Raw genomic sequence first — 14,484 nt, 5'->3', positions numbered from 1 at the left:
TCCTGCCTCAGCTTCCCACATGGAGAACAAGAGAGGTAGGAGCTATGGTATCCTTGCCCAGGGATGTGTTGCCCAGTTTGGATTCTCCAACTGAAGCAGACCTTCCACCAAGGCTTGACTAGCAGCCTTGTTTTCAAATTCTTCTCCATCACTCCAAACCATTTGGTAGATCTTTTCCTCTGCTCGCTCAATCCCCTCTCCTTCTACACCCATCCCCCTTGTCCTCACCTGAAGAGAAGCTATTCCTCTTTTCCTCCTCCTGAAGCCTGGCGTACACAATTTATTTGAACTGAGTTAACATCTCCTGCAACAGATGGGATTTTGTATCAATGTAATTAAATTGCTACATACTCTGATAAAGGCAGGGTTAGATCTTGACCTTACACAGTTTTAATCCGAACGATGACCGTGGATCAGACTCTTATTTTTGTTGAAAGCACTCCTGGCAACATGATTTCTGTCCAGCATGCCCAAGCAGGGCTGGGGGTACGTCTCCACCACACGAGTGGGTTTCTAGGTCTCCCCAGTATGAAGAGTACTGCAAGTGAGTACCACTGCTGTAAGCTGCTACTGGGAACATTGAAAGAATGAATGGGTAAGGCAGTGGTCAGTACCATGCAGGAAGAGTAATCATATTTTAAATACTTAACAGCAAAAAAAGAACAAACCAAAAGGCCAACTTAATTCCACAGCAAAGCAGAATCTGTCACTGGAACTGCTATTAAATACATACATATACATATATATATACACACATATATATATGTGTGTATATATATATTCAAAATCATTGGGAAACCCCTGCCATGGAAAAGCTAACTGTGGAACCACACAGGAAGGAAGGAAAAGAAGAAGCCAGTGATTGCACATACTCTGTTATTTATTGTACAGTGTTTCACTGAAAGTACAAAGGCATCATCAGTATTCACCAGAATTGTATTGTAACAGGTACATTACAATGTGTGTTAAAATGTGCTACTTTAATGGTGCAAGACAGAACACAAATTTAGAGGAAGAAATCAAAAAGAATGTAAAAATATGTTTTTAGTAACTGATCTGTACAAAGGAAAAAAAGGAAAAACCAAACCAGAGTACGGGGATTAGAGCCCCCAGAGTCATTTAAAACTATATAGAAAGGCACTGTTATCTACCATGTAATTAGGACCATTGGGTTCTGTTTCCTTCATACTGATGACCGTGGGGGTTGGAGGAAAAACTGTTACTAAAATGATCAAACTCATACAAAAGTATTTACAGAGAAAGGCAGAAAAATCCCCCTACTCTTGTTGCAAAAGAGAAACATTTTCGCAGTTGGAGTGTACAGCCTTCCTCCCTCTCACCCAAACCGTGCCAAAGCAGTGACCTTGAACAGGGGAAACCAAATACTGACATGGTGGGAGAAACTCCCAGAGTCCTTCTAACAATGGGAAAGTGTCTCTCTCATTTCTGTTTTATTGCTTTAAACTCTCCTTTTATCAGGGAAGCTGGAAAATAAAATAAAAGCCCTAACACCCCCAGACAACCCCAAACCATCTGAGTCTTCCTGGCTGCAAGAAGATGGGGCAGGAGGTTAGGACAAAATGGGGAGGACCAAGAGGTAGGGCTGGCTGCAGATCTCTTTCTAGAGAAGGGGGGAACAGATGGGGAGAATAATGCTTCAAACTACCAGACATTTGTGCTGCTTTTCTAAATCTTCCCCTGGGAGCCTGACAGCGGCGTGTGTCAGTAGAAGCAGACCCAGGGCACACCAACCCATAAGCCAAAGCATCCGACAGCAGCCGTGGGACATCCCCAGGATGCTTACACGTGTGCGCTCTTTGCATGGGTAGGGGAGCTGGATCCCGAGGCATAGTAGAAGCGGTTTTCGCCAAACGTCTGGGCATCTCCCGAGCAGCAGACGATGACGCAGCCACCAAAGAGGCAGAGAGCAGAGCCAATCCAGCCCGTGTACAGGGAGTAGCCAAAGCTCATAATGGTGGTCTCACGGTGGGCACACACGGGAAACCAGATCGTCGCAACAACACCACACATGGCTGGGGAGAGAGGGAAAGGAAAGGTAATGCCATGAAGTAACCCCACCATGGGGACATAAAGCATGCCAACAGGTAAGGAAGGCTCTGCAGGACAGGGGACGGAGTGGAAGCCTATCCCTCCTCCCTTCTAGTCTCATGGTGGGACTCAGGAGCATCAGCATCAGGAGTTGGTCAATGAGACCCCTGAGCAGGAGGCAAGGTAGGAATCTGGTCAGAGAGGGGATAGATCAAGTGAGAACAGTCTTCTCTCTCACACACCAACAAACAAGAAATGAAAACAACTGCTGCTTGACACAACCTGATATATTTATTACAAGGGAAACAGATTTGTTCCCTAAAAATATCTTTAAAGGGAAGAATGAAAGTCGTCCCTGAAAACGATGCTCTGAAGAACTGCAGAATTAGGAATAGATCAGATACAAAGCAAGATCACAAAAGCCATATGCATCAGGGAGTAAAATCCGCGGCTCAGAGTCAACTGGTTTAAATCACTGTTTCTGCATGAACTCACATACTATGTCATCAGCCCATGTCAATCAGCATCACTGCAGTTGCTCTACTGGATGGTTGCATAAACATCAACAAAATATCCCAAAACTTAGCTAGGCAGAGCAGGGTTTATAAAATACAAGTAGAAGATGGGCAGGGACAAAATAAAAATCAAGCATTGTTGGGTGTTTTGTATGGAGAAATAAATGTCTTACGACTCTGGAAAGCAGACTCCACTTCCCTATGGAAAATTTCTCTATACCAAGTAATTGGGATAAACCCAGCAAGGCTATCCAGAACCCTACTGAACTGAATAGAAGTGGGACTTGAAGGGAAAATGGTGTACTACCTGCAGTCAACAGCAGGTCGAAAGGTGACTGCAGACTTCAAATACTGCTTGAAATTCCAGTTTTTTTCCATGAAAAGCAGGAAGGCTGCCACGGTGGTGCTGTGAGGACTGTTAGGCAGGTGACACGTGAAAGAGAAACCCTTAGGACAGTAAAAGCAGGTTCAAATTCAGCACTTTGCAGGCAGCCAGGCTAGGAACAGCAGTATTTCAGCGTGTGGCACACACACAGTTTGCTCCAAGCAGAGAGAAAACACATGCCCTGCTTTGTGGTACACAAGGTCACACTGGCTACCCTCATCACGGGTCCTACCTCCATCCTGCAAAGTCCCCACATGTACTGAGGGCAACAGGAGTTGATGGTGTTAATCACCTCACAGAAGCAGGTCCTAAAACAATACTCCTTTATGGCCTGTACATCCGAGAAGAATTAATCTGTCAATATTTACTTGCCTCTAGGACAAGCTGCGCAGGTCTCCATCCTTGTGGCTATCAGAGAATCAGAGCAAAACAATAACAGGACTGTGGCAGTGTTACAGATTTCCACCGACCGCGTTAAAAGGTATCTGGAAGCAGTGTCAAAAAGTTAAGGTTGCAAGAGAGGAAAAAAAAGGGATGAGATTAAAACTAAAAATTGTTTAGTTAAAGCAGAGAACAAACCAGAGCTCCTGGCAGGTACAGCAGAAAACCCATCCCCAATAGCTGCAGTTATTGTGAGAGAAAATATTTTCCTATGGAAAAGAGAAGAACATTTGAAGGATGCTAATAACGCCAGTAATAATTTGGGACCTCCTCAAAGTAAGGGCCCCGCAGCTTTGGAAGTCATTGCTGGAGAAGGCAGGGAGGAGACAACAGCATTTCCCCTGTGTGTGGATCAGTTCTGCAAACTGTTCATGAGCATCAAACAATTTAAACAAAAAATGTATCAGTTGGGAAGCCACAAAGCATTCTCATGGGCTCCGGGAAAAGAGCTTCTTTGTTGCCCAGAAAAACACAATCATCTTTTCTTTTTCTGTCAGCAATAAATACATATATATTAATATTTATGTCCACAGACTATAAGAGACTTATCTATCCAGACTCTCCCCCACAACACAGGATCAAAGAAAACACTTTGCAAGGAGCAAGGAGCTCTCAGGTATACTAACACAATGGCATCTCTTATGCCTGTGGCTCAGCTACATGTAAAACCACTTTATTTTAATGCTGACAACACTAGAAAGCTGTGAAACACAAGCCGAGGACTTTGCATGGGTTAGTTTGACCTCTGTCTTCGGAGGCTACCAGCTGCCGTCAGTCACCAGTGACCCCACTGCTCAGCAAGAGGAATGCCCTGAAACAGGACCAGATTTCATCGCTTTGCATAGATTAGATTGGGCTGTAAATTGTCCGAGAAGATGTGAAAAGGACAGTCTGCAATTGCAATAGTTCTTGGTGAACTCAAATTTTGGTCTAGCTGTATCACCGAGGAAGGCTGAAAAAAGGTGGATTCACCAGGAAACACAAAGGGATTAGAAAAGGCATTTTAGGGCAAGTTTCAAGTTCTAAAATAGCTGCCTACATGGAAAAGGTGTTAGAGTAGAAATTATTACCCCTTCTCTTTTGTGCTAATGCCGAGACACCCTTTGCCTTTCTCTAACTAAGAATGTCATCAGGTAGTAGAGCTCCTGTAGTCAATATAGTCTAGCAGAAGAGTAAGAGAAGGTCTGCAAACAGAAGGAATATTTTCTATTAGACAGAGAAGGTTAGCTGGAAAACCAGGCATGGTTTGGGGCACACACATACTGTAAAGCTTGCCTACTTTATGCAGCTAGAGTAGGCAATCCTGTAAAAGCCACTGCTTCTACCTGCAAAAGTAATTTCAGGTTAACCTTGCTCCGTCAGATCACTGTGAATCCACAGGGATACATCTCAGGCTTCCAGCATTTCTAAGTCCTTTTGACCACAGACTTGCGGTAGCTCAGTCCATTGACCTGAAACTCTTAATGTTCTACATTATAGGCATATTTGAATCAGAAGGAAGCACACACACACAAAAGCACAGAAAGTGCTTGGGGAGGTGGGGGAGATAGAGCAGGATTACTCCAACTCAGCGGACAGTGAGGCCCTGCCAAATTCCTTAACAGTAAGTAAAAGGCTTTCTGCAGAAGAATACTTTTCTTTCACAGCTACATTTAATTATTCTGAGTTGCTGACCCAAAGTCACACTGATTTCTCTTTCAAAGCATTTGGTTGAAATAACAGATATCCATGACATTTTTCCTTATGTTCAAGACATTTTTTTTTCTCTTTATGGTTTTATAAGGAAATCTCATGCAGTGTCCAGAAAACCTTATAAATATCCTTTATTTAGTTTACGATAGCTAATATGGTTGCTTTGCAGCAGTTATTCCCAATAACTAACATATTTTTAATCTGTGTTTTCCAGTGTCTCGAGTCCTTCACCTCCATTAGGAAAGTGCCTGCTTGGTTACCAGCAAGGGGTCCTCCCAGATTAGTATCAACAACACAGGATGGGCCAGGGTTTTTCCATCAACACTAGTGTATGAAATGTTTTCATACCAGCTCAGAGCAAACCTCTGCTCATGCTTGTTTTCGGCAATAAATCAGTTCTCTCAGACAGATACGATCAAGCAAAGACACAAATACATCAGCAGGCAGGATAGGAGGGTCTGCACACAGGTTGCTCTCTGCAGCCTGCTGTTACCAGTGGACAGAAAAATCAATGGAATATCTGAGACCACTGTTTTCCTGGCAAGTTTTCAACTTTTTTTTCCTTTTCCCTTTTTTCGTTTTTTTTTTTTTTTTCCTCCATGCTGTGTTTTAACCCCTGTTTTCCTTTTTAATACATTTCAATGATAAACCACCACCCCTCCCCTAAGCAATCAGTTAAGTTGGCCACAGGGCCAGCTCCCCTGATCACATCTCCTCTCCCCATTTCTGCTGCGTTAGTTAGTGTTTTGGGGTTTGTTTTCATTTAAGTAGAACTCTGAGAGCTGGTCTCCACTGAGAGGAAAAGCCTGGAGCTCATGCGGTTGGGAAAAACCATGAAGGAGAGTTCAGTGGCCAGAGGGTAAATAAGAGTAACCCAGGGCATATTACTGCAAGAATATAATGAATTTTAAGTCAGTATTATGTCTTTTGAAGCCTGATTCATGCTTGTTAGATGCTCTGGAATGGTAGCACCTCATTTTGCAAATAACAGATCATTAATCAGCTTAAATAATGTCAAAGTCCGAAGCTCTGTACATTATTCTTCAAAGGGGCTGTATTGATCAGCCTGGAAAAATCTGGGGGTTGTAAAAACAAATGTGGGTTTGTTTGGGGTTTTTAAGAAAAAAGGAAAATAAAACCAGAAAAAAAAACCAAACCTACACACACACACACAAGAACACCCTCCTCATCCCCCCCACCCCCACTGCCCCACACCCAAAAAAAGAAATAAAAGCCCTTAAGAGCAAAAGGAGCTTATTTATTCTTCATTTGTGGACTGACAGAAAAGCATTACTACAATTGTGACTAAAACATTGTGACCGAGCTGCTGTTCCCAGCCCAGATCTCTCAGGACATCAGGAACATGAGCAAATCACTTCTTATCTAGATGCTTTAAAACTCACAGTGGTAAAAATCAGTAAGAGGTCCAAATCCAACCCAAAGAGCATTCATTTGCCAATGTCTCTGTAAGTACACACTTTCTTCCCTCACAGAATCTACCCAGTAGCAGAGCAGACTCCTCCAGCACCAAAATTTCAATCACAGACAGAAAAAAACTCCATTTTTTCTTTCACTTTGCCAAGCCCAGATGTGTGACTTAAGGCTCTGGGACAGGGATAGTCACATTCCAACAGCTCTTTAACATGGCTGTTCATGATCAGGACGTCAGGCCCTATAGAGCTGCTTTTAGGACTTTTAGGACTTGGCAATGTTTGGCAATGTGCCCTTACACCTCACTGGCATTGAAAGGGCCCCTTGGTCTCAGCCCCTTAGATTTCGGGTGTACTGACTCGTACTAACTGTTTCTCACCAAGATGCCAGACAAGGTACCGCTTGCAAGGAAGGAGCATCCAGAGGACAGCCCCTCTGAGCACACAGCTATATCCAGTGCCCACTTGAAGAAAAATAAGAAGAAGAAGAAGAAAGAAGATGGGCATGATGTCAGTGCTGGCCGCCAGAGACCAGCAGAGCCACACAAAGAGGCCACTTTCCCTCACCCCTCCTCCTCTGCCACACAGACGGGTAAAAACAAGGCACCGCAGCCTGTTGCTGAGATGACGAGGCTTCAAGAGCATGCAGGTGTTGCACTGGGGACAATGAGCTCCACAGTCTGTGCTGCTCAAAACAAGCTCCTCCACAAGCATTATTGACGGGAAGAAATTCCCAGGGGAACTTGGAGGCCAAGAGCAAGGCTGGCCAGAGGGGGGTAGGGAGGCACAGGGGACATGTCATCCCTCTTCCCAGGTCCATGCCACATCCTTGCTCCCTCCTCTGCTGTTTCCACTTTGACCTGGCTGCATCTGTGATGCCCGGGGAATTCAGACTCTATCCGTTCCCTGTAAGCAGCTTGGAAGTTTAGACCCTTTCCGAATATAACATGGCTTCCACAGCAAACCAGCAAAACCAGTGCCTGTGGCCCTGCCTGAGGACTTCACAAGACAATACACAGTAAGGATTCACAGCCCACCCCTGCTTCACTCCCTGTCTTTGTCCTCCCATTCCTGTTCATGCCTTTGTTCACGCTACAGATTGCAGTGTTGCTGGAGATCTCCAGGATCAGCCTAGTCTTGACAACCATCCTTTTAGGTGAACATGCTCAATCAGCTTGCACTGCACCCTCCTGGGGCAGAGAAGACCTCCAGCCCTCCACACGCAGAGGCACCTTACCCAAGAGGATGATGAGGATCCCTCCCAGCTGGGACCGCCGGTACTTCGCAGCTCCAGGCTCATGGCCCATCCGGATGCAGGGCAAGACTGTTATCAGCAAGAAGATAGCGGGAAGACCCAGGACAGAGGCAGCGATCATCAGCGCTCGACAGGCTTGGACATACCCTGTTGGCAAAGCAAGGAAAGATGATATTGATTATTTGGCACAAGAGAAGGAGACCTCTGGAGAAAGGCTCCCATTTGATTAGCTCCCAAGACTTGCATAGAGTATGAGGAACAGGTTCAATCCTTTGTGTAAACATTAAGTCTTCCCTAGGCATAGGCAATGACACTGCAGTGCAGTGGGTAGTGCATGAACACAGGATGTGGAGGATCAAAATTTTCCAATGAACAAATAGCACTGCCTGAAAAACAGAAGCTCTCCCAGCAAGACACTGAGAAATCATGGAGCTGGAATATATATGAAGGGAAAGCAGGAGAAACAGCCAAGATGGAGATTTCCTGTATCTTTTCACGGAGAGTGCTTTGATTAAATAACAAGAATTTAGGCTTCAAGAGCAGCTTGCTGTGAGCAGAGGAGGACCACAATCATCCAGAGAGCTGAATAGTTACAGTCTAATCACAGAAACAATCAGGTCCATGAGATACCACCAGTAGCTGCCCTGAGAAGTTGAGGACTGCTGACCTGGGAGGAGGAGGGACACTCGCCACGTGCCAGTGCTGCACCTCAGGAGTCCAGCCTGGCAGCGGGGTTTCAGAGGAGACAGGTGGCTCAAGCCAATCACTGGCCTAGCTCTTCCTTAGAGAGAAGAAACGACTGCACTTTGCAGAGCTGCTTGGGTTGCCATAACCAAGGGCCACGTTACTCCTCTGGGTCCCTACAGACATCACAGGATCCCCTGGCATTCCATCAGTTACTGCCTCTCTCCTGCCTGTGCCTGAGCAGCAATAGCAGCCTGTCACAAGGCAGCAAGGAGCTACAAGACCCAGGGGCTGTGACCATGATGCACAGGGTCATGATGTTTTTACCACTCGGTGAGGGTCTATGTATAATAATGTCTCGTTTAAAATATGTTTTTTTATATAAATGTATATACAAAATTTTATTTATAAATAAATGTTATATAGTATCTATAAATTATATATAAATAAACAAGAACAGGTCATTACTTGCGTTCAAAAGAGCAAGTGTCAGATTTGCTCCAGTGCCTGGTGAGCCTCCACCAACTCTCAGGACAGTCTCGGCAAAGAGAGTATGCTGTCTGTTTCAATTCTCACTAACAAAATGAAGCTGCCACATGCAAACATGGAGTTTTGTGGTGCCTCAAACAATACCGGTGAAGAGTGGCCTCAAGCAAGTCCCACTGACATGCAGGTAAGGCACCAGGAGTGAGGATTTTACTGTTCCTGGAAATATAGACTCTGCGTATATTGAATATTTGCTTGACTTTTGCAAGAGGAAACTTAACAAAAGAAGTTACCTCAGAAGTTCAGGGCAAAAAAAAATGAGACCTCAAACGAAGGAGGTGGCTGTGCCCAGTATGGTTCCTGTGCAATCAACCCCCATTAGAAGAGAATACAAACATCCATTTTAAAAGCTTGACTCAGGCAGTGAAAGACTAAATACATTTCAGCTATCAGGCACACCAGGATAAATCTCCCTTTCATGGAAAGCTGTGGGTATCAAATAGGTTAGAAGCACAAGCATTTGTCTTGTGATTTGTTTCTGCTGGAGAGATTTGTTTCTGCTGCTGAAAGACCTGTTTACTTATTCATTAAATTTCATTCAACTGTTTCTTCAGGGCAAGCTTTTTCTCTTTCTTCTCTGCTGGATCATACTGAGCAACAGTAGCAACGAGGAAGGCAAACCTACTGAAATAAAAGTATACACACACACAGAAAGGGAGAACACGAGCTAGTCTGAGACATTCAGTATTGCTAAGCACTGTATGACACAGAGTAGGCTCTGTAACAGAGAAAAATTCGGGACTAATCTTTCTAAGCTCTTGTGAAATTATTTTCACAGCAGTTTAAACAAATAAACAAGGAAACATTAAAGAAGACAATAAGGAACGGTTATTTCTACCCTGTCAGCTTTGGAAGAGGCATCTCTGACATGCTAGAGGAGGTGCAATCTAAAACACATCAGAATGAAGAAGCACTGCAGAGTTAACTGATTGCAACAGGTGAGATCACTAACTAAACTTACAGGGACAAGACTTTGGCATGCTTAATTGGCTCAAAAGATGCGTTCATACTGATTAAACACTTTGCTTAATTTTTGCTTTGCAGTAAATTACATAGAAATTACTATATAATTAGAAAAGATCAAGAAAAGCAGAAGAGTTACATCTGTTTGCCATGTAAAAGTAATGTCTTGCTTTAGAACATGCATGAAGCACAAGACCATCAAGACTAATGACGATGTTCCAAAAGATTAAAAGCCATAGCAGCATTAATAATAGATGCTGAAAGACTCATTATATTCAAGATCACTTTAAGGAATAGAACCTTCACATTTTTAATCATCTAAAAGCAAAACCTGAAATACTCCATTATACCTCAATATACTATATATGTTTTGCAATGCAATCTATAGCTACAAGATGTGAAAAGGCAAGCACCTAAGAGCAACGATTAAACTTCAGCTGGACCTTAACAGCCACAGATAACTCATGATACGTGGTACAATTAAAACTAAGTATTAATTTAAGGCAATCATACTGAAAGCTATTTTTCACATTCCTTAGTGTATTTTATGAACCATCTCCTGAGCTGCTGAAGTTGAAGGAGCTTCGCCATCAATTCCTCCAGCAGTAGGACCTGCGCTGCTCAGAGCAAGACTTTGCTCCTCACCTCCGGGAGAGAAGGGGAGGTCAGGCACACGTACCTGGCAATATGAGGATGTCCACAAGGGGCTTGCAGTGATAGAGACCTGTCGCCATGACACAGTCTGCCCACAGCCCCTTGGACCCCAGCTCATCCATTTTCCTGCAGGTGGTGATGGTGTAGCCGCAAGTCACCACCCAGTCATTGGTGGCTGTTGCCACAACCACCCCGATCCACCCTATGAAACTGCAGACAAATCCGGCCAGGTGCAGGCAGGTGGCCACCATGTCGATCCCTTGCTGGGGCAAGCTGGACAGCAGAGCACCTGCAGGGGTTCAGCAAAGCTGGCTGGCAAGGGTCCTGCTGTGGATCCGGTCTGCTGGGACTTGCTGCGAGCTGGAGGGATGGGGGTCTGGTAGGATGAGGTCTCTGATGTGCTGCAGGCACTCACTGCCTCTGCCCAGCTCTGTCCCTGGGAGGGGTTAGAGCTGCCTCCAACCCTATAACACATGGGAGGAGCGAGCAGGGAGCCCCAGCTTCTGCCAGTTAATCAAGAGAGTAAGAGGGGAAAGAGGGTGTGGAGAGGAGGAGATGCAGAATTACACCCACCCATGCTTGAAAAACAAACCAGGCTGCTTTATTCAAATGCAAACAGCCTGACTATTCAAAATACAGCATCGAGGGACTAAAAATAAAGCAGGATTTTTGAGTTGAAGACAAATGATCACACTGGTACCTCTTCATGGAAAAATATAGGGCAAGAAATAGAGTGGACAAAGTTACTCAAAAGGTGGAATTGATAATCTCATCAAAGCCATCAGCATGGCTGCAGTAAAAGGATAAAATCAGTCTTGAGTCTTTCCTGATGTTTTCAGTAACTGCAAAAACACGAGACCCATCACTGTACTCTCTGCTTCTGCCTGGGGTTTTAGAAGTATTAATTAACACTCATGGACTCTCAAATATGTGTTTAACAGCGCCTATTTCCACTTCTAAATGCTAAAATTAGAATGAGATGCTGTTTACTTGGATTCATTATAGGTGTAAATTTTAGTCTACCTGACGGAACAGGGAACAGCTACTTCAAAATGTCAAAAGAGAAACTTCACAGCCCGCTCTGCATCAGGAGAAATAGGCAGGCAGGGTATTTTCCTGTCTGTACTTTCACAGACATATATGTTAGTGTGTGCCAACACATCCCTAGTCACTGCTGTCCTCCAGCGCTTCTGACTCTGTGAAGGGAACCTCGGATCTATGCAGATGAAACATGCCTGGAGAGACCACTAGTGGAGAGCTGTCCCCACTGCACAGAGGAAGGGCAAAACCGGGCAAGAAAACGAGAGAACAATGAATTTGATTCATTCCTAGAGCTGCTGGTGAGAGAGAAATACCGGAAGCAACACACCAAGATATTGTTATTATTATTGGTTTTTACTCTACTGCAAGTGCTGGGAAAGAAAACTATCTTGCTCTTCATCCAACTGTATTTTATCCCACTCTTTAGCAAATAAAGTGAAAAACATCACCAGGATCATCCTGAGCTCCATCACATACTCCTTATATTCAAAATTCAAGGACATGAGGCCACAGTTTTGTTTTGTCAAAGCTTTATCTGAACGCTGGAGTTACAATACAAACAGCTGAAAATTACCTTTGGAGAATAGCTTTTGTAACAAATAGAAATTTAATTGTTACTTTTGTTTTATATTGTGGGCTACTCCTTACCTGGCCCATGGTATTTTTGTGAAGCCTTGCGGCCAGCTGGCCTTTCATTGACTTTCCCAATGTGATTCCATCTTTCTACGAAGCTTATTCTTCCACTGCAGCCACTTCAGGTGAAGCCTGCTGTTCCTTACTTTCAACCACCATTTTCATGTTGTCAAGGGTTTGATTCTAGATCGATTGAATCTTTCCCCAAACAATATTCCTGCTTAATTGTTCTTCAGGAGATATACTAGTATATTGTAAGGAGAATACACAAACAGACACATTCCCGCCTCTCTCCTTTGCTAATATAGCTCACAGTTTTTCAAGTCTAGAATTTCATTCACCTAACTTTAAATAAGAATACTTAACCACTTTGGGATGAGCAATACCAACCTCTGTTGTCCAACAGGACTGTCTCCACACAGCCCTTTGAAGTTAAAACCCATGCATATTCTCTGAAATCACACTAATACTTAAGTGTGAACATACTTCAAAGCATTCTGTATTTCTTCAAAATACCAGAAAATTTTGCAACATCTTGATATCCCATTTCACTCCAAAGCTGAAATTAGAAGCATTTCACATGGTGATTGCGCAGCACATCCTAATGTACAAAAAAAAGAAGACTTCTGTAAATACTGAGAGATATTAAGGTGCAGGCCATGGGCACATTCTACCATAATTCAGACCCCTACAGTTACAGTTTTATTAACCACTAAAGCTTTTAACACTGCCATGTTTTCCTTCACAAATATATTTTATTTGCCAGAGTGTGCAGCAGCTCAACAGACAAGAAGTAAATTTTACACATTAGTAGCTAGAATAACTCAACAGTACTCAACGTGGTGCCCAGTCTGAAGTATTTCATTAACATGGCTAGAGACAGGAAACATTTACTATTCTGCCACTGTTACAAATACCACTGATATTTAAGTGAATAGAAGTATGCTACAAGTGAACAATGATTCACAAGATCAATAAAATAAGCAAAGAAGAATGACTTCCCAGCTATATGCTAAAGAAACTGATACACTTAAGGAAATACCCTTAAAACTTGCTATTTTTAAAGCTATTTGTTTTGGCAAGTGTGAACAGCTGAAATATCAATCTTTCTACCCTGTCACTCCAGCAGATTTCCCTTGATCAGCAGCATTGTTTTCTCTGACAAATGATATGCATTTCAGTTAGTCATACTTACACAAGTTATCAACACCCTAGGGCTTTTTCTCATATGAAATGACTCACCTTGAACTTGCTTTTTGCAGGTTTTTCACCCTGTTAGCTTCTCCCTCATTTGAAAATACAGCAGAATAAAAATACAACATGGGATGCTGAAGTCAACATGTTTAAATGATACAGCTAGTTATTAATTTTCTTCCATACTAGGGGCTGAGCTCATCAAAATACTACAAAATTCATCTTCAGCCTGGCTCATTCCACTCATTTCTCTCTTCAGCTGTAAAACACAGGCAAGTACATAGTAGCATTAAGGGTTTGCAATAATCTGAAACATAAGCAGGATTTCCTACGTGCAAGAGCAGTACCTTGAAACAAGGACAAAGCAGTTTTGCTCTGATTCGAGAAGGAAAAAAATCTCTTGTATGTGACCACACTTGCGTATCTGTCAGGAAAAACCTTTCTGTATGAATAAAATAACAAAATCTCCAAAATATCTGTAGTAAAAGTTGTAATTTTTACTACGATGTAGGGGGATTTTAAGTAACCAATAGAGTATAGCTTGCTGTTGAAAGTGGTGGAAGCTTAACCTAAAATGGAAGTCCCATTCACATGCAGCTTATAGGAACAGCTCCCACTTTCCTCCTGGCTGCCTCTTCTCTCCTACTCTCAATGTTCTGCTATTTAGGCTCCCTGATGATACACAGAAATATTAAGCAATGTAATCATAATTTACAAAAACTAAGAACTCCTGAGAGTCACTGTCGGGCATGTTTTCTACCAGGGGTCTTTTTTCAGCCAATTCAGTAGAATTCTCATTTCCGATTTTTAACTTTGTATAGTCTCAGCATTTTATCTGATAATGTGTGATTTACCTTGTTCATTACTAAGCTATTAAAGGTGTGAACAACTCAAACACAGCTGGAATTTCCAAGTAGCAACAAAAGCTGAGCACCAGAGTACAACCCAAACACGCAAGTGGTTGTGCTTACACATATACACACCAAATTTACGTCAAGATAC

The 14,484-nt window shown here is 43.1% G+C and overlaps 1 protein-coding gene across 1 annotated transcript; it reads right to left on the bottom strand.

The window, feature by feature from the left end:
- Positions 1 to 862: 862 nt before the first annotated feature.
- CLDN11 (claudin 11) lies at positions 863 to 11,028 on the bottom strand. The gene is made up of 3 exons (XM_062603015.1): positions 10,640 to 11,028; positions 7,750 to 7,914; positions 863 to 2,033 (listed from the first exon to the last, which is right to left on the bottom strand). Exons 1-3 carry the CDS (start codon positions 10,863 to 10,865, stop codon positions 1,801 to 1,803), a joined length of 624 nt encoding a protein of 207 aa, XP_062458999.1. The 5' UTR covers positions 10,866 to 11,028; the 3' UTR covers positions 863 to 1,800.
- Between the last annotated feature and the right edge of the window lie 3,456 nt (positions 11,029 to 14,484).

The sequence above is a fragment of the Pezoporus occidentalis genome, unplaced genomic scaffold, assembly GCF_034315485.1.
Source record: "Pezoporus occidentalis ecotype Australia unplaced genomic scaffold, CSIRO_AGI_Poc_V1 ctg8, whole genome shotgun sequence".
Taxonomy (NCBI): domain Eukaryota; kingdom Metazoa; phylum Chordata; class Aves; order Psittaciformes; family Psittacidae; genus Pezoporus; species Pezoporus occidentalis.
This window is presented reverse-complemented; position numbering and strand designations above follow the sequence as displayed.

Excerpts from the sequence above, each read along its gene's own strand:
- CLDN11 (XM_062603015.1), bottom strand. The coding sequence starts at position 10,865 with ATGGTGGCCACCTGCCTGCACCTGGCCGGATTTGTCTGCAGTTTCATA. Across the intron at positions 7,915-10,639 it reads GGACATCCTCATATTGCCAG|GGTATGTCCAAGCCTGTCGA; the intron begins GTACGTGTGCCT and ends CTTTGCCAACAG. Across the intron at positions 2,034-7,749 it reads GATCCTCATCATCCTCTTGG|CCATGTGTGGTGTTGTTGCG; the intron begins GTAAGGTGCCTC and ends CTCTCTCCCCAG.